The sequence below is a fragment of the Pongo pygmaeus genome, chromosome 1, assembly GCF_028885625.2.
Source record: "Pongo pygmaeus isolate AG05252 chromosome 1, NHGRI_mPonPyg2-v2.0_pri, whole genome shotgun sequence".
Taxonomy (NCBI): Eukaryota; Metazoa; Chordata; class Mammalia; order Primates; family Hominidae; genus Pongo; species Pongo pygmaeus.
Genome location: NC_072373.2, coordinates 191,841,041 through 191,864,891, shown reverse-complemented (window position 1 = coordinate 191,864,891; position 23,851 = coordinate 191,841,041). Strand labels below are relative to the sequence as shown.

The following is a 23,851-nucleotide window of genomic DNA, read 5'->3' as shown; positions in this document are numbered from 1 at the left end:
CCACTGGGATGCAAAACATTTCAAGCAAAACCCTGATCATTTTATTCTCCGTTTTCTTCATCCTGAGTTGTCTCCTTTCACATTTACTATTTCACAATTAAAGACTTCTCCTTAATCACTGACTGAATTTATAATTTTCAGTAATAGGAAAACATAACATTTATTGGGCATCTATGTACCACACACATCTTGAAGCATTCTCTCCATTTAACCAATGGGAGCCTAAGGCTGGAGGCTGCAAGTAAAGACATGCAACGCTGGGCTGCCAGGCCTGGAGGACAAGCCCTGTTTTGCCACTAATTAAATCTATGATGAGGCTGGCCACCCTTAGTGTACCCTCAACAGTGCCAGTTCACACCTGCTGCTCAGGCATCCTTACTAATGTCATCCCTTCCACTCTCAACAGTATCTGGAATTTAAGTTATACAGTCTTCCTAGCTACAGCCTCAACAAGGCTCCTTATCCCTCTGCACCTGTTTCCAAAATCTGAAAAAGGAGACAGGATTAGATAGTTTCACAAGAGTTTTTTCAAGCTGTTTCTGTGACTTCCATTTCAGAATTAAAACAGCTTCTAAAGTAGTCCAATTACAAAATTTAAAGATCTTTCAATCTCTCTTCCTCCCACTGATAAACTAATGTCTATTTTTCTCTGATTAGTTTAGACCCAACCTAACTGTTTGTATAGACAAACAATGATTTAACCGAGATTTAAGAGTCAATGAGTATGTCAGCAACTGGAGGAAACAGAAAACAAGCTGGAATCGGTACAATTGTTTAAGTGTGTTTTACTTCACTCATCTCCTCACTCCTTCTTAGGTTGGATTAATGCATTAATGATGTCAGGACCAGGATACTCCCCACCATGTGTGAGATTTGCGGATATGAAACACCCAACCAAAAACATTTTCACCTGAGCTTAGATTTACTACCCTAGAGCAGAAATGGGCCAGGGGAGATACCTAGACACAAGGCCATGAAATTTCCACATCGGGATAGAACTCGAAGCTCTGACACATAAGAAATGTTAACCACAGGAAGCAGCAAAAGAAAAAGAAATGGATGAGAAAACAGCAAAGTGGGACAACCCAACGTTCCACCACCACCCTCCACACCTCAGGCAAGGAGAAACGCTGATTTTGGAGTAAATACATTTATTGATACCCATTTCATATATAGTTCAATGAAATAATCTATAAATATAAAAAGCATTTTTCTTTTGGATATCACCATGGTCCATGTAAATACTCAAGTCAGAATCATCTGCAGGAAGCACTCCAAGTCACACTGTTAGGTTTACAGACCTGAATATACATATTGCATTAAACAGTGGCACTTATGTACTCAAGTGGTCCAGTGGCTTTGGAATATATGACTACTGGGCATGTGGAATAGAAATAATGTGTTAGGTTTAAATCAATGGAAAGGGTATCAACCATCAACAAAAGCAACAATTATGAATTAATATCCTAGGCAAAGAAAGTACCACAGTTGACACTTGGTGTCAGAATACTGGAGACAAAGTATGTAAAACAATGCCTGTTGCAGCACCACGTGCTCACTCCAACTCCCAGTGGACAGTCCCCCAATGCCTTAGGGTCACTCATGGTCAACAAAATGCAATCAAGAAGCTCGATAGCTTAGAATAAAAGGTCTGTAGAGGCTGACATCAAGACTAAAGTAAGCTAAACATTTCAGTGACACAATGAGTTTCTCCCCTAGAAGGGGACTGTGGGAAAAACTTTTAATTCCCTTTGTTACACTGAGCATGATCATTTATCTAATGCAGAAGAAAGAACCCAGACATCTGGTACTCAGAACACAGGTGCAAAAATTTTCTTCCATTTCAAAGTTTTTCCAACACTTCCGAGGGAACTAATGCAACCACTGTTGAGCCTTGCTCTCCACCTGATGCAGCATAAAATTTTCTCTCATTTCTTCAATATAGGAATGTCTTGCGGCAGACTATGTGTCTTCTGAGTTAGCAAGCAAATGCGTTTAAAAGGTCTTAGTTGTGCAATGATGTCCAAAACTGAAATCTGAGAGGCAGTGTTAGAACTTAAGCAAGGCAGAATTTTTAGAGTCTACTCAAATGAAAGCCTAAGTGAAGCATATAAAAATTCAGTCTTTTCTATTATTTTCAACTGGAATTGATGGCAACATTCCCTGGTAAGGATGGATAACTGGTGTTATCTCCAGGTCCAAAATATCCCAACTACTTAAAGGGGACCCAAAAGAGGAGAAACACACTTGAGTTCTGTGGTCTCCAGAATTTTTTTTTTTTTTTTTTTTTTTGCCATTTTCAAAAAAGAAATAGTAGCTTCAGTTGTACACCACCAGTTGAAGGGGTTTTCATCCAAATGAGAAACTCTACCCCTTGTCTCTAGTGGAACAGGCACCAGATTCCCACAAGCGGCAGCTCCCATGTCCTGTAGCACGTGGCATCCGACCCTGGAGTGAAGAGTAAGCTGGCACAGAGCCCCGACGCTGGGATTCAGACTAGATGGCATTTCGTGGCGTGCCATTGTGTGTTAGCACTTTCAGACTGGAGGCACTAGTCTGGTGACCACAGCTCCTGTGAGAAGTCACACCCACTTCAAAAACCTCATGAATAGCTTTTCGGAAACAGTGGAAGTTGTAGTCTATTAAACCTGCAGGAAGAAAAAAGAAAAGAATGCCTCCTGAATTGTCAATTGTGAAATTTTATATTTGGGTTTGCAGCCAAAAATAACTCAGATAAACACTGGTTGGAAATTCTTAAGCCTCTAAACTAGATAGCAACCTCTTCAATCGTAAGAACAGCTGGTCATCGGTCAGGTGCAGTGGCTCACGCCTGTAATCCCAACACTTTGGGAGGCCGAGGCGGGCGGATCACAAGGTCAGGAGATCAAGACCATCCTGGCTAACATGGTGAAACCCCGCCTCTACTAAAAATACAAAAAAAATTAGCCGGGCTTGGTGGCGGGCACCTGTAGTCCCAGCTACTTAGGAGGCTGAGGCAAGAGAATGGCGTGAACTTGGGAGGCAAAGCTTGCAGTGAGCCAAGATCGCGCCATTGCATTCCAGCCTGGGTGACAGAGCGAGACTCCATCTCAAAAAAAAAAAAAAAAAAGAACAGCTGGTCATCTTATATATCCACCATCATAACGTTCTGCTAGAAAACAAATGCAATTGCGATTAGACCATCACCTTGGCCAAATTAATACTTCTGGCATCCAAGTTTCAAATCACTCAATTCACATTCAAGAAAAGTAAAATATTCAAATACACTGTGTGGCCTGCTTGAACATAGTGTGATCTTTCAATAATTTATATTTGATTTGATGAAAGTCAGTAAATACTTATTGAACAGCACGATAGAGGGTACAATATGTCAAAGGAAACAGCAGATATGGTCCATGCCTTCCAGACAGGATATGCTAGCTGAGGCATAAAGCCAAAATACAAGAAACAAACCAAAACAATCTGGTGTCAAATTGACTACAACTGTGAAGGAAATCCAACGAAAAAGCCAAGTGCAGGGCAAAGTAATCAACTGAAAACTTCAGGGACAAGAAAGAACTTGGGGAATACAGACATGATTTAATTAGGCAGAAAAGGGGAACAAAATCACAAGAAAACTGCAGGGACCTGGCAATGAGAATACAGCACAGGTGGAAGACAGGAAAAAAAACAGTCTGACTGGAGAGTGGGACATCAGAGAACTCTTGGTAGGAAATACTAAGAATCAGGTCTGAATAAGTAGGTTACAGCCAAATTAAGGTGCACCTTCAGACTCAGAAAGAAACAAACTATAAAAGACAAGTTTTGATCAATTCAACTACATTAAAATTTATTTCTGTGCCAAATGTAAAATAAAACAGACAATCAAGGAAATTTGAACACTGGCCAGATATCTGATGATATCATTAAGTCACGGTTAATTTTGTTGTTTATTGTTTTAAAAACCACTACCTTTTAGAGATACCTACTGAAACCTGCAGAGACAAAATGATTTCATGTCAGGCCTTTGCTTCAAAATAATCCAGTAGGGAAAGTGGTAAAAATATGAAACATAATTGGCTATAATTTTGATAACTACTGAATCTGGGCAAGCGATTAAAAGGCTTTTATTATACTATTTTCTCTACTTTTTTATATATTTGACAGTTTCCACAATAAAATAAAAAAGCTTAATAATCTATAATAACTGAGAAGCTCTCCAGGAAACATGACTGAAGTGTGTGGGGATGAGGGCTGAACCCAGGAGCTGAATGCATAGAGACTCCTCGTGCTGCTCCACCTTTGTGTACACCTGAAAATTTCCATAAACAAATTTTTTTTTTTTTTTATAGACAGGGTCTCACTCTGACACCCAGGCTGGAGTGCAGTGATGCAATCATAGCTCACTGTAACCTCAAACTCCTGTGCTCAAGCAATCCTCCTGCCTCAGCCTCCTGATTAGATAGGACTATAGGTGCAAGCCACCACACCCAACTAACTTATTTTTTGGTAGAGACAGGGTCTTGCTATCTTGCCCAAGCTGGTCTTGACCTCCTGAGCTCAAGCGTCCTCCCACCTCAGCCTTCCAAAGCCCTGAGATTACAGGTGTGAGCCACCACACCCGGTCTAAAAAAAAAATTTTTTTAAAGATTAAAATGGTTAGGAGCCAGGCACAAGTGATGCACACCTGTAATCCCAGCTATGTGAGAGGCTGAGGTGTGAAGACTGCTTGAGCTCAGGAGTTCAAGACCACCTTGAGCAACACAGCAAGATTCCCATCTCAAAATAAAAACACAAATAAAAAAATAAACTAACATAGGCTGGGCACGGTGGCTCACGCCTGTAATCCCAGCACTTTGGGAGGCCGAGGCGAGCAGATCACGAGATCAGGAGATCAAGACCATCCTGGCTAACACAGTGAAACCCTATCTCTGCTAAAAATACAAAAAATTAGCCAGGCATGGCGGCGGGCGCCTGTAGTCCCAGCTACTCGGGAGGCTGAGGCAGGAGAATGGCGTGAACCCGGGAGGCGGAGCTTGCAGTGAGCCGAGATCGCACCACTGCACTCCAGCTTGGGTGACAGAGCGAGACTCTGTCTCAAAAAAATAAATAAATAAATAAACTAACATAGAGAAAAATAAGGAACTGCTAAGAATCAGTGCAAAAAAAGATAAATATATATGGAACAGGTAAAATGTGAAAGAAGAAACCTGAATAGCCATGAAAAGGTACTTGCCATGAAAAGACACTTGCTCTAACCAGTAATTTAAAAAGGAAAAATGAGAATCAAATAAGATACCCTTTCACACCTACCAGATTGACAATAATTAAACAGTCTAACAATACCAAGCATTATTAAGGATAAGAAGTGATAACTTCCACAGACCGGTGCCAGCCAGGGATGAAAATAGTAAAGTCACTTTGGAGAGCTGTTTGGCAATATCTTTATTAGTCAAAAGATATATGTACTCTATAAATTCCACTCCTAAAGGCATACCCTAGAGAAATTCTCCACATGTGCAAACTTGTTCATGAGCATTTGTTACAGATTTGAAATTTTTAAAATAATCCAAATGTCCAGCAACAAGAAAATAAAATGTGGTATAGTCAACCCATAGAATTCTATACGGCAGTGAAAAGGAATGAACTAGAACTATGTGTCATCAATCTCAATAAATCTCAAAAACCACCTGAATGAAAAGAATCAAGCAAGTTGCAGAAGACTACTTATATTTTTATATCATTTATACAATACTCTATTGTTTAAGGACAGTCATGAAGTGAAAAAATAAGAAAAATAATACATATAGCTCAAAGGAAGGGATTTCAATTGAGAAAAACACACAGAAGACTTCAGCTGGCCAGGCAGTTGGCTCTCATCTGTAATCCTGGCACTTTGGAAGGCTGAGGGAGGAGGATTGCTTGAGGCAACGAGTTCAAGACCAGTCTGGGCAAGAGAGAGAGATCCTATCTCTACAAAATATTTTAAAATTAGCCAGTATCCTGTAGCATGAGCCTATAGTCCCAGCTACTCAGGAGGCTGAGGTGGGAGGATCTCTTGAGCCCAGGAGTTTGAGGCTACAGTGAATTAGGATCATGTTGGGGCAATGGCCTGAGATTCTGTCTCTAAAAAAAAAAAAAAAAAAAGATTTTAACTGTATTTGTCATTTTAGTTCTTAAGCTGAAAGGCGAAGATACATGTTTTGATTTACCCAAAAATTTGGGTATATCTGAACTATTCCATTAAAAACTCAGGTAGGCTGGGCACAGTGGCTCACTCCTGTAATCCCAGAACTTTGGGAGGCCGAGGCAGGCAGATCATGAGGTCAGGAGATTGAGACCATCCTGGCTATCACAGTGAAACCCTGCCTCTACTAAAAATACAAAAAATTAGCCGGGCATGGTGGCAGGCATCTGTAGTCCCCGCTACTCAGGAAGCTGAGGCAGGAGAATGGTGTGAACCCGGGAGGTGGAGCTTGCAGTCAGCCGAGATTGCGCCACTGCACTCCAGCCTGGGCAACAGAGCGAGACTCTGTCTCAAAAGAAAAAAAAAAAAAAAAACTCAGGTAGAAGAGGAAGGACTTGTTGCAGTAAATAACAGAGCTACTGTAGATCCTTGAGTAGTTAAATAATACAAAATAAATTTTCTGAAAACTAATCTGCCTTTGGGATAAAAGATGACACATACTACACCCTCCACATACATGTCAACTACATGAATATTATCAAGTAAGAGACTACTGCAACACCACTGGCCTGAAGCAATGAGAACCTGGAGTGGAATCACTGACAGTGAAAATGGAAAGGAAACCCAAGAAACAGTTCCAAGAAACAAATGATCAGATTTGGTGAAAATTCAATATAAACAACATAGAAGAATAGAAAAAGATCACAAAATCTCCTCTGTGAACCAATCTGCAAGGGCCCCTTCAGCAATCACACCACACAATTACCTAACTACAAGGTATCTACACTTGGACAGGAGAAACTCGCATAACTAGTGACAGAAGTATGACAGCCACGAGAGTCACAAAACAGGGGTAATACTCGTCAACCAATGACTGACATGACGTTAAAGGTAACATTCACAATATTTAAGAGAGAACATCTTACTAATAGCTCCAAACATAGGACGAGAGCATGATCCCAAGTCATAGCTGGAGACGTGAATTTTTCAATCACATGAGAAGATTAACAAGCCATGTATTTGATGAGCTGACCTAGAAAATAAGCAAGCAGAAAGACTTGGCTCTGACAAACAGGACTGAGAAAAAAAAAAAAAAAAACAGAAGAAACAGGAGAGGTGGTCGGGAAAACAAACACACAAAATATCCCAAGAATTCAGCTTCAGAGAAGCAAAGAGAGAAGAAAGTTTTCAGAAAGGAGGGACTGACAAGATCACATGCTTAGAAGGCTGAAAAGCCTGCAGAGTAAGAAAAGGCCACTGAACGCAGCAAGGAGGTAACCTGGTAACTTCTAAAAGTCTAGTTTCTATCATCAGAGTGAACAGGCAACCTACAGAATGGGAGAATATTTTTACAATCTACGCATCTGACAAAGGGCTAATATCCAGAATCTACGAGGAACTTAAACAAATTTACAAGAAAAATACAACCCCATTAAAAAGTGGGCAAAGGATATGAACAGCCACTTCTCAAAAGAAGACATTTATGCAGCCAACGAATATATGAAAAAAAGCTCATCATCACGTCATTAGAGAAATCCAAATCAAAACCACAATGAGATACCAGCTCATGCCAGTTAGAATGGCGATTATTAAAAAGTCAGGAAACAACAGATGCTGGAGAGGATGTGGAGAAATACGAACACTTTTACACTGTTGGTAGCAGTGTAAATTATTTCAACCATTGTGGAAGACAGTGTGGTGATTCCTCAAAGATCTAGAACCAGAAATACCATTTGACTCAGCAATCCTGTTACTGGGTATATACCCAAAGGATTATAAACCATTCTACTATAAAGACGCATGCACACGTATGTTTACTGCAGCACTCTTCACAATAGCAAAGACTCGGAACCAACCCAAATGCCCATCAATGACAGACTGGATAAAGAAAATGTGGCACATATACATCATGGAATATTATGCAGCCATAAAAAACGATGAGTTCATGTCCTTTGCAGGGACATGGGTGAAGCTGGAAACCATCATTCTCAGCAAACTAACACTGGAACAAAAAACCAAATACCGCATGTCCTCACTCATAAGTGAGGAGCTGAACAATGAGAACACACGGACACAAGAAGGGGGACATCACACACCAGGGCCTGTCAGGGGGTGGGTGGCTGGGGGAGGGATAACATTAGGAGAAATACCTAATGTAGATGACAGGTTGATGAATGCAGCAAACCACCATGGCACATATATACCTATGTAGCAAACCCGTGCGTGGTGCACATGTATCCCAGAACTTAAAGTATAAACAATAAATAAATAAAAGTCTAGTTTCAGTAGACTTGTTCAGATGGAAGCCAAACTGCATTCAGTTAAACAGTTAATGAAAGCATTTGAATGCGGAAAGGCTAGAATTAAAATCTTGATTTAAAATGAAAGATAAAAAAAAGAGAAGAGAAAGTCTGGACTATACATGGAAGGAAAGGGACAAAAGCAGTTTGAGCTTTTTTTTTTTCTAATAGCCATTTTTCTAACACTGCAATTATTATTTTCTCTTGTGTTCAAGAACCTGAGAAGTTATAGCAAAGAAATTAACATAAAAACAGCTTTTTAAAATGCTATTACCTTTTCGTTCAAAGCTTTCTTCCCTTAGAATGCAGACCAGTGCCAAAAATTTAGTCACTTCCTTTAAATAAAGGACAGTTGTATTATTCAGCTTGATAATTGCCATAGATTCTTTGTCATAAGCACTTCCACTTCCATCTTCCTTTAACCTATTTTAAAAGAAAGTACTATTCATTACAGGTTTCCCATCTAGGCATCTGCCACATTTAATTTGCACAATGACATCCACCCAGTTTCCCAAATGCCTCTGGGAAAGAATACTGGCTTAAATATATTGGGAGAGAGTGTTGTTAAGGTATAGTGTTCCTAAACACAGAATTTCAGGGATTCCTGTTAAAAACAACTCCATACACATCCTTTAATATAGATAATCAGACATTTGGAGAAAAAGGTGCAAACATATGTATATCTTAACCAGGCAAATGACAACATTACCAACATCTCACCAGGTGGGGCTACTCACCCCCTAGACTGTGTTCTGTAAACCCAGCTGAGGTGTCTCCTCTCTTTAACTGCCCTCAGGTCACAGGGACCCTCTGGGACCTGCCGCCTCACTTAGATGAGCTCCTTCGAGGCATATTCTATATGCCAGGTCAATCACATTTTCACAGAAAACATATTTTTTGCTTCCTCACAAAAGCAAGAAAATACTTAGACTAAACAAGAACAGTCTCAGCTAGAGACTAGCAGGGACTATGTTGAAATCAACAACTTTTAAAAAGAGATACGGACTCAGAGTTTTTTCTGATGTACTTGCCTATAAAAATCTAAAGGTTATCTAGTTATTGTTAGGAATTAAGAGTTATCAAAAATGCTTTTTTAAAAGTATTTGCCTTCAAAAACAAAAAAGGTGAGGGAAATATACTAAAAAGAAAATGTCGGCTGGGTGCAGTGGCTCACGCTTGTAATCCCAGCACTTTGGGAGGTTGAGGCAGGCCAATTGTCTGAGGTCAGGAGTTTGAGACCAGCCTGGCCAACATGGTGAAACCAGATCTCTACTAAAAAATAAAAAAAAAAAAACATTAGCCGAGCATGGTGGCTCACACCTGTAGTCCCAGCTACTCGGGACGCTAAGGCAGGAGAATCACTTGAACCCAAGAGGCGGAGGTTGCAGTGAACCGAGACTGTGCCACTGCACTCCAGCCTGGGTGACACAGCAAGACTCTGTCTCAGGGAAAAAAAAAGAAAAAAAGGAAAAGAAAATGTCAGGAGTAATTGGTAATTTTCTTTGGCAGTAAAACAATGTATCTTTTTTCTCCTATTTTCACTTTTCTATATTTTCCATGCAGTTTTTAGTGAATAGGGGTGAGGTTTATTTTTTAAACTATTCCGAGCCTTACAATTTGTGTTCTCATATGGTAGCATAAGCATAATGTCAAAAAAAATTTTGGGGTCTGGCATGGTGGGTCACGCCTGTAATCCCAGCACTTTGGAAGGCTGAGGTGGGAGGAATGCTTGAGCTTTGGAATTCGAGACCAGCCTAGGCAACAGAAGAACACACACACACACACACACACACAATTTTAAGGTGACAGAAATAACACTAAAACAGTTGTTAGTGGTTGACTTGAGTAGTGGCTCTTTACTCCTATTTTCATTTCTCTATATTTTCCGTGTTTTTTTTTTCATGAGGGCTTATTTCATGGGGGCTTATTTTTACTATTCTGAACCTTGCAGTTTACCTTCTCATACATTTCTTTGATCCTCACAACAACCCTGAGAACACGAATTATTACTATAGCCCTATTTAACCACATTATGTCTTTCTGCAACAAGCGAAAGTAAACTACATAAATAAAAGAGGACTATGCCCATTGAAAAGATAGAGGCCAGGCACATGGCATACGCCTGTAATCCCAACACTTTGGGAGGCCAAGGAGGATCACTTTGGCCCTGGAGTTCAAAACCAGTCTGGGCAACAAAGTGAGACTCCATCTCTACAAAAATATCCAAAAGTTAGCCAGGTGTGGTGGCACACGCCTGTGCTTCTGGCTACACAGGAGGCTGAAGGAGGACAGCTTGAGCCCAGGAGGTCAAGGCTGCAGTGAGCTGTGTTCACTACTGCACTCCAGCTTGGGCAACAGAGACCCTATCTCAAAAAAAAAAAAAAAAGGTAGGAACTGAAGTTCATTAAAAATGAAGTGATCTCCTGGCAAAGTCAGGACTCAAACTTAGGGTTTTTAACTCAATTCCGTGCAGTTTCCAGTACCTTAACTAATATAAACTTAATTTGGGAAAGCAGAGTGGAGGGGAAGTTGGTGTCATTTGCTTTTAAGAGTATAGAAGAAAACTACTTCCTTCTAACTGGAGAAGAGGAAGTTATAAGTGCTACATGTTCTCAGCTTATAGTTAAGATGCCCCATGTAGATCTTCTTCTGTGCCACATGGAAAGTGAGAACAAGAACTAACTCTGACAACAGGTTCCAACACAGATAACCCTGAAGATGATTCCCTAAACCAGTACCCACAGCCAGCAACTGTGAGAAACTATAAAGCTCCTAATGTCAAGCCAGCATATGATCTTGAATCACACACTAACATGAGAAAGAAATAAGAAAAGCACATTCTATTCAAAGTCTGGAGATTAGAGTGACTTGACTTGGCTGTGATTAATAACATTAAGAATAAAAATATGTTAATGACCTTAAAATGCTTGCTCAGAATCTGTAAAGCATAAGATCTGCTTTCTACATTTATCTGTTTTAACAGTTTTTAAGACTATTAGGAAAATATGCTTATCTGAATCTTAATGAAAATAATGCCAAGGCAGGCCAAGAGTGGTGGCTCATGCCTGTAATCCCAGCACTTTGGGAGACCAAGATGGGAATATTGCTTGAGGCCAGGAGTTCGATACCAGCCTGGGTAACACTATGAGACCCTGTCTCTACAAAAAATTAAAATTAAAAAAACAAAAAAGGCCAGCTGCAATGGTTCACACTTGTAATCCTAGCACTTTGGGAGACCGAGACAGGAGAATCACTTGAGTCCAGGAATTCAAGACCAGCCTGGGCAACATAGTGAGACCCCATCTCTACAAAAATCAAAAATCAGCCAGGCATGATGGCACACGCCTGTAGTCAGGAGCATCACTTGAGCCTCGGAGGCAGAGGCGGCAATGAGCTGTCATCGTGCCACTACACTTCAGCCTTAGTGACAGACCATGTCTCAAAAAAAAAAAAAAAAAAAGTTAGCTGGGTATGGTGTGGTGTGTGGCTGTAGTCCCAGCTACTCAGGAGGCTGAGGTGGGAGGATCACTTGAGTCCAGGAGATTGAGGCTGCAGTGACCCGTGGCTGGAGTGCAGTGATGCAATCATAGCTCACTGCAGCCTGGAACTCCTGGGATCAAGCAATTCTCCTGCCTCATCCTCCTGTTTAATCCCCCAAATTTAGCTAGGACTACAGGTGGACACTACCACACCCAGCTAATATAATGTACTTTATCATGTATAAGGTATTTTAAAATGTATTCACTGGGAGCGGTGGCTCACGCCTGTAATCCCAGCACTTTGGGAGGCCAAGGCAGGTGGGTTACCTAAGGCCAGGAGTTCGAGACCAGCCTGGCCAACATGGTAAAACCCTGTCTCTACTAAAAATACAAAATCAGCCAGGCATGGTGGTGTACCCCTGTAATCCCAGCTACTCGGGAGGCTGAGGCAGGAGAACTGCTTGAATCCGGGAGGCAGAGGTTGCAGTGAGCCGAGATCACAACACTGCACTCCAGCCTGGGCGACAAGAGCGAGACTCTGTCTCAAAAAAATAAATAAATAAAATAAATAAAATGTATCTAACATTGAAAATAAATTTTACAGTTAAATTTGATTTTTGTATTATAAAAAAGTTGGTTTATGAAATTTTGATTTGTTTTAAAGAAAAAGCAAACGTTCTACTCATCCATTGTTTAAATTAGAAGTGGGAAATATGAAACTTTCCTAAAATATATAATAAACTGACAATGTCTCATTTTGATTTTGTAAAGAATTAAAACAAGCCAGGCATGGTGGCTCATGCCTGTAATCCCAGCGCTGTGGGAGGCCAAGGAGGGTGGATTACGAGGTCAGGAGTTCGACACCAGCCTGGCCAACATGGTGAAACCCCATCTCTACCAAAAATATAAAAAATTAGCCAGGTATGGTGGCAGGCACCTATAATCCCAGCTACTCGGGAGGCTGACGCAGGAGAATTGTTTGAACCCAGGAGGAGGAGATTGCAGTGAGCTGAGATCTCACCACTGCACTCCAGTCTGGGCGACAGAGCGAGACTCTTTTTCTAAAAAAAGAAAAAAAAAAAAAAAAAGGGCCGGGCGCGGTGGCTCACACCTGTAATCCCAGCACTTTGGGAGGCCGAGGCGGGTGGATCACAAGGTCAGGAGATGGAGACCATCCTGGTTAACATGGTAAAATCCCGTCTCTACTAAAAATACAAAAAATTAGCCAGGCATTGTGGCGGGCACCTGTAGTCCCAGCTACTCGGGAGGCTGAGGCAGGAAAATGGCATGAACCTGGGAGGTGGAGCTTGGCGTGAACCTGGGAGGTGGAGCTTGCAGTGAGCCAAGATCACGCCACCACACTCCAGCCTGGGCGACAGAGCAAGACTCCATTTAATAAATAAATAAATAACAAAAGAGAACATATAATCACAAAAGTTAAAGGAATAGACAGACAGATATAGAATAGGTAAGACAAATGTACTCTCCTACTCAGAGGCAGCTGGAGAAAGACACCAAAAAATTAAGCAAAAGACCAAAATGAAGGGCAGAGTCAGAGGTGAAAGAGATATTCAGACTAGATGGAGCAGAGAGAAGACACAGGTAGTAGAAAGCAAAGATAATGCTAAAGTATCTGAAAAGCAACTTGAGAGTGCTGATGTTAATATACCAGGAGAATCTAGGAAGTCAGAGGGTGCAGAGAATGTTATTAACTCTTTTTTTGTTGTATTTTTGGTAAGGCTGAGGTCTATGTTGCCCAGACTGGTCTCCAACTCCTGGCCTCAAGCGATCCTCTCACCCCAGCCTTCCAAACATCTGGGATTATGGGCGCAAGCCACCACACCTGGCCATTATCAGCTTTTGAAAAGCCAGTAATTCTCCAAAGTTTTCACCAGTCCTCTGGCCTATTCTACAAAATCACTTGCTGGCTGGCTTTCATAAATTTCTATACAGAGTTTGGCAAATTTACATAAAGGAAGAGCTCAAATTTTAGAGATTTGTTTTGCAAACTTGTATATATGGGTCAGATTTTTTAAGTTCTTCCAACATCCAAAATTCTAATTACTTTCTTTGCTCTCTGAAAGATTAAGAATCCCTAATTCCACAAAGCCTGAGGTTAAATCAGGAACCAGAACTTACTTTGTTATTCAGACCATTTTAAATAAATTAATCTAGTTTTTCAATCTAGCTAAGTTCCAGTAGTGAGAAGACACAGTGCAACCTTCCCCCATCCCCACAACAGCAGGAGAAACTTGCAGTGATAAACAAGTCCAGTTCTAGTCATGCTTTCCAACTTTTCTTAGCCATTCTCCGAAGGAGTAAGACCCAGCAGCCCACTTCCAGAGAAATCATCTCCAAGTTAAAGCACTATGGTCAGAACAATCCCAGTTCATGTAGTACTACTTGCCAGAGGCCTCAGAAATTAGTCTTCTGGACAAATCAAGTTAATAGTTTTCTGCCTGTCTGAGATATTGCAGGAATATATACATAACTTACCCATATATACAAGACACATCAATTACAACATCGATCATGTCACAGCAAAGTTCATAAGATTGCATATCCACAGGGGAACTGTCTGTTGCAATGTAGATTTTGCTGACAACATCAAAGAGAAAAGCTTTTTCAATACCTGAATTCTTGGAAAAACAAATGGGAAACTGTTCAGTATTTTTTAAGAATCACAATTTACAACTTATTGAAGATCTTGAATTACTGAATAACATCCAAGGTCATTTTTAATTATATAACCCAATACCAAAAAACAAATAGCACTTGCTTGAGAGACTCTTCTACTATCCAAAGAATGAAAGAGGAATTATTTCTCTACTCTGATTTACTGACATAATTTCCTAAGTCAAATCTTCTTCTTCCTTCTCTTTACTCGAATTATTTTCTAAGACATCACAAAAAATTTAACAAAAATCTCTAAAAATCAAGCAATGCTACATTTTCAATAATCCTCTTATTAATATAAACCATCTCTGATTTGAATCACCTTGCTATCAAGAAAGGCGTTATGTGGCAATTTACAAACCATAAAAGAATTACACGTTGACATCAACATCTATTTAAGAATTCAGAAAATAACTCCAATAATATTTTATGTTATCATTTATTTTACATGTTAAGTGGGTCACTAGTCTTTGTACTTGATACAGATTAATTCAAGACTTTTTTGGAAAATTTGAAAACACAAATATATTCCCAAAAATGGAATCAGAAGCTGCAATGAATTAAATATAAATTGCTCACTTACTGATATAAAGATATTTAATAGGTTTTCCAAGGTCGGCAGTTGTGGAATGAGTTTCTGCACCACCTTACTAAAGGCTTCAAATATTGAATGGTCATAGATACTAGTCAGATAAAAGCTGAAAAACACAACATAGCTTGATTAATTTGAAAAATACTTTATGTTCTATGACAACTATTATAATACATAAAATTTTAAGTTTCTTAACATTGGATTTCAGTGAGTTCAATAAAGCCTCTTTATCTTGTCTACCACGCCCATCACTCAAGATGACAAATACACTTTCCCACCTGGCTTCATGTCTTTACTGCATTTACACGGGGGCAACTGAAGTACTACTGAGAAAAGGATTTTCAGGTACATAAACTCCAATATTCACCGAAGTCTTTGCACTCTGATCCAAAAAGCTCTTTTTAAGCACGTAACTGAGACCAAAAATAAGACTAAAAACCGAGAAAGCTAGAAGAGTTATGTGACATTTATTAAATAAGAACATAATTCAGGTTTCTACTAAAATGTCACCTCAAAAAGTTCTTTCCAGACCAGCCTACCTAAAATAGCACTCTTGTACCCAAGGCTTTCAACCCCTCTCCCCTAATTTGTTTTTCTTCACACCATTGGTAAGTACTTAAAACGATACTATACATTCATTTAGGTTCTTTTGAGCTGTGTCACTGAAAATGTTAAGTTCCAGGGGAAAGAGACTTTGTCAGTCTTGCTCCTAGCAGCAAGCCCACTTCCCTGAACAGTGCTCATAAGTATCTGCTGAATAAACAAATGAATACAATTGGTGTTTAGAACTTATGTAAAGAGCATATTAAACAGGATGGGAGTCGGGACTCTACAGAGAATGGAGGAATCTACAGGAGTCTGGAGGCCTAAAAGGACTTACAGTGGAGAAGTAACACATGTGGATTCAATAAAACATGTATTTAAGAGGGAAGCCTTTAACAATTTAAACACTGTCAACAATTCTATCTGCTTTATAACTCAGGGAGTATAATCTTCATTATATAGTCGCATCCACCACACATTTATACGTATATATATTATAACATCAGAGACACATAACTTTATAGGTAATTTAAAGATACTTTCAGCTGGGCACGGTGGCTCATGCCTGTAATCCCAGCACTTTGGGAGGCCAAGACAGGTGGACCACTTGAGGTCGAGAGTTCGAAATCAGCTGGACCAACATGGAGAAACCCCGTCTCTACTAAAAATACAAAAAATTAGCCGGACGTGGTGGCGCATGCCTATAATCCCAGCTACTTGGGAGGCTGAGGCAGGAGAATCGCTTGAACCAGGGAGGCAGAGGTTGCGGTGAGCCGAGATGGCATCATTGCACCCCAGCCTGGGCAACAAGAGTGAAACTCCATCTCAAAAAAAAAAAAAAAAAAACTTTCAAGGAGCTGACCTAAGAACCTAATCTAGCAAGACAGGGGTCTAATCTAGATGTAAGAGCACTGGAACAGGTAAGGCCAAGATGACCCTATAGATACTAGGGAGAAAGGAATATTTTAGTGTTTCCTGTAGGCCAAAAGGTGAGCAAAGAAAGAATGTCCTGCACCTTTGAGGCTTGAGGTAGATGGGGACACGGAGAACCTGCAAGTCACAGGGCATTTGAGTAAGCTGAGTTTCTAGAAAGTGGAAATGAAAAGGAGCTTCATCCATAGGACTGCTAGTACTAAATAAAAGTCTTTTTTTTTTTTTTTTTTTGAGACGGAGTCTTGCTCTGTCACCCAGGCTGGAGTCCAGTGGCACGATCTTGGCTCACTGCAACCTCCACCTCCTGGGTTCAAGCAATTCTCCTCCCTCAGCCTCCCGAGTAGCTGGGACTACAGGCACACACCACAATGCCCGGCTAATTTTTTGTATTTTTAGTAGAGATGGAGTTTCGCCATGTTGGCCAGGCTGGTCTCAAACTCCTGGCCTCAAGTGATCTGCCTGCCTCGGCCTCCCAAAGTGCTGGGATTATAGGCATGAGCCATTGTGCCTGGCCTAAATAAAAGCTTGATGCAACATTCTACTGAAGTTAACAAGGTCTAGGACCCTACATGGTACTGAGGAAAGGGATGGCATGTACCACTGGGGTGGGATGCCCTGGAAAGGAACACAGACACAGAGTAAAGAGAATCAGAAGGATGCCCATGGAGCACTGGGGAACACAGGACAAGAATGGCTCAAAATCCAGGTAAAAACTATTAGCAGTGGATTCCCAAAAAAATAAGACTAAATTTTTATGGAGAGCCACTTATATTTTCTCCTACAAACATTGCTGAATTTTTATTTTTTTAGCATGAATTATTTTCAAATTTTTTAGAAATTTAATCCAGGCAAACTAGAGGTCAATGAGACTTTTCTACATGGTTTCCTAGAAGAATAACTGAAAGATCTTGGAGCCTGAGACCCAGAGAATTTTAGGGGGAGGGATAGCAGTTAGCTTGAGCCCATAAAGAAGTCACAACAATAGAACGGGGACAGAGAAATAACTTGCTGTCTCTCTCCCCTTCTCCCTCTTTAAGCTACTTCTATCATCTAGAGAATATTTTCTTGGGTACTTTTTAATACTCATTTCTACCTATATCACCAAATAAAATAAGATGTACAAAAATATTCCTCATACACTTTTAGAATGCAAATACACAAATCAATCCTATCTAGTAGGTATTATTTAATAATAATTTCTTAACAGTAGTTACAAACCAATAGTCCTCTAAATTTAATAGCAGCCTTATGCACATTTATAAGATAAACCCACCTAAGCCAAACTTTATAGAGTTTCATAAAAGTATAAAGTGTTTTAAAAGCTAAGATATATTACAGTCAGTCCAGGGGGGAGGTGGAAGGGAGCCAGCAGGAAAAATAAAAATGAAAAACAAAAAGAGTCAGTCCAGATTTGAAAGTGCACTCTCTGTATAAGGCTGTTCCTACTGAGAAAGATACTGTCTAAGACTCAAGCTAAAGACTTCTACAACAAATGTGACAGATTCACTTCACTGATGCAAGGCGGGGAAAAGTAATGAAACCAAGAAGAAGGAGTCCCAAAGCAGATTTATGCCATGAAGAAACAGCCTGACTCCAGTCTCGAGATGAATTTGGAAAAGCACCAGTGGAAACACTTCACATGACTTCAATCTCCAGGAAAACACAAAAAGTAGGTAATTTCTCAATATCAGGCTCCCCAGACAGCCTGGAATTCAACAACAAGATCAAAAACATAAAAGATGTGGCAAAGGGCACACAGGTAGCAGAAAGCTATGGTGTTTGTAATGACAGAGATGGGAATACATTTACACATTGTTCAGGGCTTTCATATCAAACACACATGTTGTTACCTAAGATGGAGTTTTTCTAGCCCAGCATCTGCAAGGTCATCATTGGCCCTCTGATGAATGTCCCTCTGTGTTTCTATTTTGTGATCATCAGACAGACCATCAACTTTGTGAATAAAAACCTCAAAATTCATGTCTGGGTTAACTTTGTAGGCTTTAGAAACAGTAATGTGAAGTCTTGTTAAAGCCTCCATGTAGTCATCCTGTAAGTCAGAACAAAATATTTTTTAAAAGAAATCTTACAAAAGTCAAGTAATGAGTTAAAGCCTCAAACCACCTCTTTCCCCAACCACAGAAAAATACTATCCTAATTATCATCAATATTCAAACATTCAAATATATTAACTATACTACTAAATAACTCTTCAATTGTCTCAAGATAAAAAAATTCAATTACCAAGTTAATGCTTGTAATTTTTAATATTAAAGAAAGCAAAAATGAAATGAACATTTTTTCCCAACATAATTTTTTTAAGTAATCCCAGCTCTGCCATTTATTCAGTGTGTCACTTTAAGCAAGTTGCTTAAACTCTGATCTCAGTTTACTCATCTGTAAGATCAGAATTACAATACCTATCTAACAATATTGTGAAGATTAAATTAATTAGATCCTATATGTGAAGGCACCCTCTGTAGAGCCTATCACTCAGAAAGCATTCTTTACTAATGCTTAAGCTTATAAAAAGTAAGCTTCTTAAAGGATAGGGACTTGCCCCATTCATCTCACTGACTGCCACATGCTAGGCCCTCCATAAATGTTTGTTGAGCTAAACTCAATTTTGACAATTAAGTAAACTATTCGCTCTAATATCTACTGACTCAGTTCTCATATTCCTCTTTATGTTATGGGATGGGATCTTTTCAGGGAATGACATCACTATTATTATAAAATATAGCAACATCTACCATTAACCAATAAAAGTGGAAAGCCAATGTTAGCTGCTCATGAACTAGGACTCAAGAATGTAAACCGTATCTCCTAATCATCTGATATTCTGTACCTGCACAACGGCATGTCTGCTCCCAAAGCACTCTGCAACTGCATCTCTTACACTGTTAGGGAATCTACTGCCAAAGAGATAAGCTGCAAGCACATGACAAAGAAGATAAACAACTTTCCTTTGTTTCTACATCTTTTTCCCTCCAGGAAAGAGGAGTAAACACATTACTGACTACCTGTGCGTCAATGACGTATATCAACGCTCCTGTTCCCCTGAAGATCATCTCATAGTCAAAGGTTGGGTCAAAAAAGTCCATTTGCCCAGGAAAATCCCATATCTGGAAATTCACAAAGGAGCTATTGGAAATGTCATCCTTATAAATCTTGTTGGTACTTTCCAAAAAGAGGGTCTCGTTGGGTGACATCTTATGAAACACCACCTGTTAAAAGAAAACAGGCAATTTTATGACTATTAAACTTCAGAATTTAAATTTAAAATTCCACCCTGGTTTAACATTTAAACATTTGTTCCCATAGCAAAAAAAATTTTTGAAAAGTAGAAACTGAATAGTGAAACCATTGGTATTCACTATCCTTTATTTTTGACAAAAGAAGACACCAAATTAATTTCCATTAAATCTATTTTGGAGCTAAATCTTTTCTCCTATGTTCTATGCACCATACTCAGTACTAATAGTAGCAATCTCTATCACCTTCATTAGTTTTTCTGGGGGAAAGTTAACATTAATTCTAACAAAATCTGCTTTAAGATTATGAAAGCCTTACAGCTAAAGCTTAAGAAATCTGGTTTATTCAAAAATTACTTGAATGCCTACCTCAGGCTCTGAGGAGTAATTAAAAAAGTGAAACAGACTGGACTCTGCCCTTCATTGACTTTGCAGTCTAAGAAGGGCAGTGACTATACCAAGTAGAAAGTGAAAACGTCCAGGGGGAGGCCACGGGGACTGACAGGGAAAAGATAGTTCCCATGAGAAAAGAAACGTAAAGGCAATTATTAAGAATAACAATAATCAGCCCGGGTGCGGTGGCTCACGCCTTCAATCCCAGCACTTTAGGAGGCCGAGGCGGGCGGATCACTTGAGGTCAGGAGTTCGAGACCAGCCTGACCAATATGGTGAAACCCCATCTCCACTAAAAATACCAAAATTAGTCGGGCGTGGTGGTGCACGCCTGTAGTCCCAGCTACTCGGGAAGCTGAGGCAGGAGAATCGCTTGAACCCAGGAGATGGAGGCTGCAGTGAGTGGAGATCACACCACTGCCCTCCAGCCTGGGCGATGAGCAACACTCCATAACAAAAAAAAAAAAAAAAAAAGAATCACAATAACCATAACCTACACAGTTCTAACATAAAACTACTTTGCCTCTTACTTTCTAGAAGAGAAAAGTGAACAGTTACTCTCAAGTTTTTCTCAGTAACAAATGTGAGTAACTAAAATTAGTTTACTAAAAACCTACAGTCAACGTACCCAAGTTTTGCTGTAGAGGTGAAAATCAAGGTAAATAAAACACAGTACTCCAGCAAATCTGGAAGAACGCTGCTTTTTAAAAAGATCCCATCTACAAAATATCACAGATTCAGAAAAAAAGAAAAAAATCACAGATTTATTTTGGATAGGCCTTTGCAACAGAGTGGAGAGGTGAAAAGATCAGGAGCCTGCTGATACTAGTTTTATTACCAGCTCACTCCGCGTATAATGGGTTTGGCTGATGGAGGAAGTCAACCTTGCCTCTATTTAACCCTTACTAAACAGTGTAGGCCGGCGTGGTGGCTCACGCCTGTAATCCCAGCACTTTGGGAGGCCAAGGCAGACGATCACTTGAGGTCAGCAGTTCGAGATGACCCTGACCAACATGGTGAAACCCCGTCTCTACTAAAAATACAATAATTAGCTGGGTGTGGTGGCGCGCGCCTGTAATCCCAGCTATTGGGGAGGCTGAGGCAGGAGAATTGCTTGAACCCGGGAGGTGGAGGTTGCGGTGAGCCGAGATTGCACCACTGCATTCTCCAGCCTGGGCGACGGAGCGAGAGACTCCGTCTCAAAAACATTAACAAACAAACAAACAAACGTGTACAGCCCTCCATTTGTTCATGAAAGCCCAAAAGTGAAAACAGACTAGGTCTGCAAAATATTCTCAAAGTCTCAGATTTTTAAAAACACACCCCTACAGGGGGAACAGCACCAGTAATTACATTCACCAGGCCACAACTACTGAAATGGGTGCAATCTCACTACCCAATTCCCAGTAATGCTACAACGAAGTCTCCCTCACATCAGTAGCGAGAATTACAACGCCCAGTGTCTTAGTCACAACTCTTTCTGACGCTGCTCCCTGGGGCTCTGCTGGGAATCCCGACACACTCAGGTCACCTGAAGTGAGAACAAATCAAAACGGGCCAGGGGAGGGAGTCCACGAAGTTCTCCAAGTGAGAACTGGAGAGTACGCCTCAGTTTCGTAAATGACACAGGAGCTGGGTCCCAGGGGGCGGAGGTCTTGGGCGGTGCCACGGGGCACCTGCCTCCCTGCAACCAGTTTCGCCTTCAGCGCTCCACTTGGCCTCAGCTGACTTGGGCGTGGACACAGAGGTCGGGGTCCCAGCGCGGGCCGCGCCTGTGCGCTCGCAAGAGTGGAAGAGAAAGTGCGGAGGGACGGAGCGCAGGCGGGCCCCGGCCGCCGCCCTCCCGGGCGTCCCCGCTACCGGCCACCTGAGCCCCGGGGAGGGGGCGGGGGACCGGGCGCAGCCCCGCTCACCTTCTGGATGGAGGACTTGCCGCTGCGCCGGAGTCCCATGAGCAGAATCCTCGGCTTGGAGCTGTCAGCGCCCCCCGGGCCACAGCCTCCGCCTGCCCCTGCCCCAACCCCGCCGCCCGCCGCCGCCGCCTCCTCTTCCTCCTCCTCCACGCCGTAGCCGAAGTCCTTTGGAAACGAATCGGCCGCGCCGTAACTGCCGGCGAGGGGCGTCTCCTCCGCCCCGTACTGCAGGGACATGGTGCTGGAGCCGCCGCCGCCCGCACCCTGACAGGCCAGGCCAGGCCGAGCCAGGCCGCCGCCTCCCCAGTCCGCCTCCGCCGCCGCCGCCGCCACCGCCACCGCCCCCGGCAGCCGCCACCGTCCGGCCCGCCCCCCAGAGCCCGGCTCTCATAGGCCCCGAGCCGAAGCCCAGCCGTTTATTGGCCATCCGAGCTGCTACTCGAGAGCAGCAGGGTAGGTGGTGCCCTGTCACGTGCCGGAATCACCTGACTCAGAGCCGCGGAGGGGGGAGGAGGAGTCACGAGGAGGGCTGCCCGGCCGCGCCTCTTGCCCGGACTCGGGCCCTTCTTAGCCCTCCGCCCCGGCCCGCAAGCACCGCTGGCTGCATCGCTCCCCTGACTTCTTCCGGGCTCCCAGAGCACCGCTATGGAGATGCTCTCCCGGCATTTGAGGAAGAATTGATTGTCCTCATCCTGCAACTGTACTTGCCCAACCGATATTTATTGTTGCCTGCAGTGTCCTGGGTGCCTACCCAGGGGCACAGAACTGGATCCCACTCAGACCCTGCCTGCCCTCAGGTTGCTTGAAGATGAACAGAGAGATCGGACCTCTGCGTAAGTAACCTCGCTACGAAATATTATGTGGGAAGGTCACGGATAAATAATGCTCGGGAGTTGAATGAGAAAGCGTCTGAGCAGATCTAGGTGGGTGGATAGATTGGGATGTGCAAAGGTATGGGGGAGCCAGCCACACTGAGGGCAAACCTCAACCAAGGCAGAGTCATGGGTCACCGTGATAGTTTGTTCTAGCAGGTAGCTGGACCCTGATGGGAAAGCAGATGCAGCCAAGCTAGAACATCTTACCTTCTTTCTTCAGTAAGTCGCCGATAGTGAATACTGCTGCCACTTCAAACCCAACGGGACTCAATTTGCCCTCCTTCCCGCCTTGTCAAAGTCTACTCCAGGAATTCCATCCCCCATAGAACACTGCCTCTTCTATGACCTCGTTCAGATTAGAGACCAAAGTATTGAATAATGAAAGCAAACAAAAGCAAATGCTTGTCACCAAATATGTCTGAGAAATCTAGAGGAATTTTTATCTTTGACAATCAGGCTCTAGAACTGGAAGTTTGACAAGAGGATCCTCTTAAAGCACAGCCCTATACACTTTTTAAAGTACAGGAGTGGGGGTGCTCCCAGCCCTCCAAGGAGACTGACTTCTTGATTATGAAGGAAAAATTCGCACATGCGGGCAGGTCTGGGACTTTGGTTTTGTCTGAACCCAGAAGATAGAGGGAGGATACACCCTTAGAGGTCATCTAGCCCAACCTCTCACCTAAAACGAACCAACTCTATAGTGTCTAATAGACATGCAGAATGCACT

The 23,851-nt window shown here is 41.8% G+C and overlaps 1 protein-coding gene across 1 annotated transcript; it reads right to left on the bottom strand.

The window, feature by feature from the left end:
* Positions 1-1,134: 1,134 nt before the first annotated feature.
* On the bottom strand, positions 1,135-22,612 carry RRAGC (Ras related GTP binding C). The gene is made up of 7 exons (XM_054494176.1): positions 22,250-22,612; positions 19,713-19,916; positions 18,540-18,739; positions 15,205-15,319; positions 14,442-14,584; positions 8,741-8,889; positions 1,135-2,648 (listed from the first exon to the last, which is right to left on the bottom strand). The coding sequence occupies exons 1-7, from the start codon at positions 22,484-22,486 to the stop codon at positions 2,497-2,499; spliced, it is 1,200 nt and encodes a 399-aa protein (XP_054350151.1). The 5' UTR covers positions 22,487-22,612; the 3' UTR covers positions 1,135-2,496.
* Positions 22,613-23,851: the final 1,239 nt, after the last annotated feature.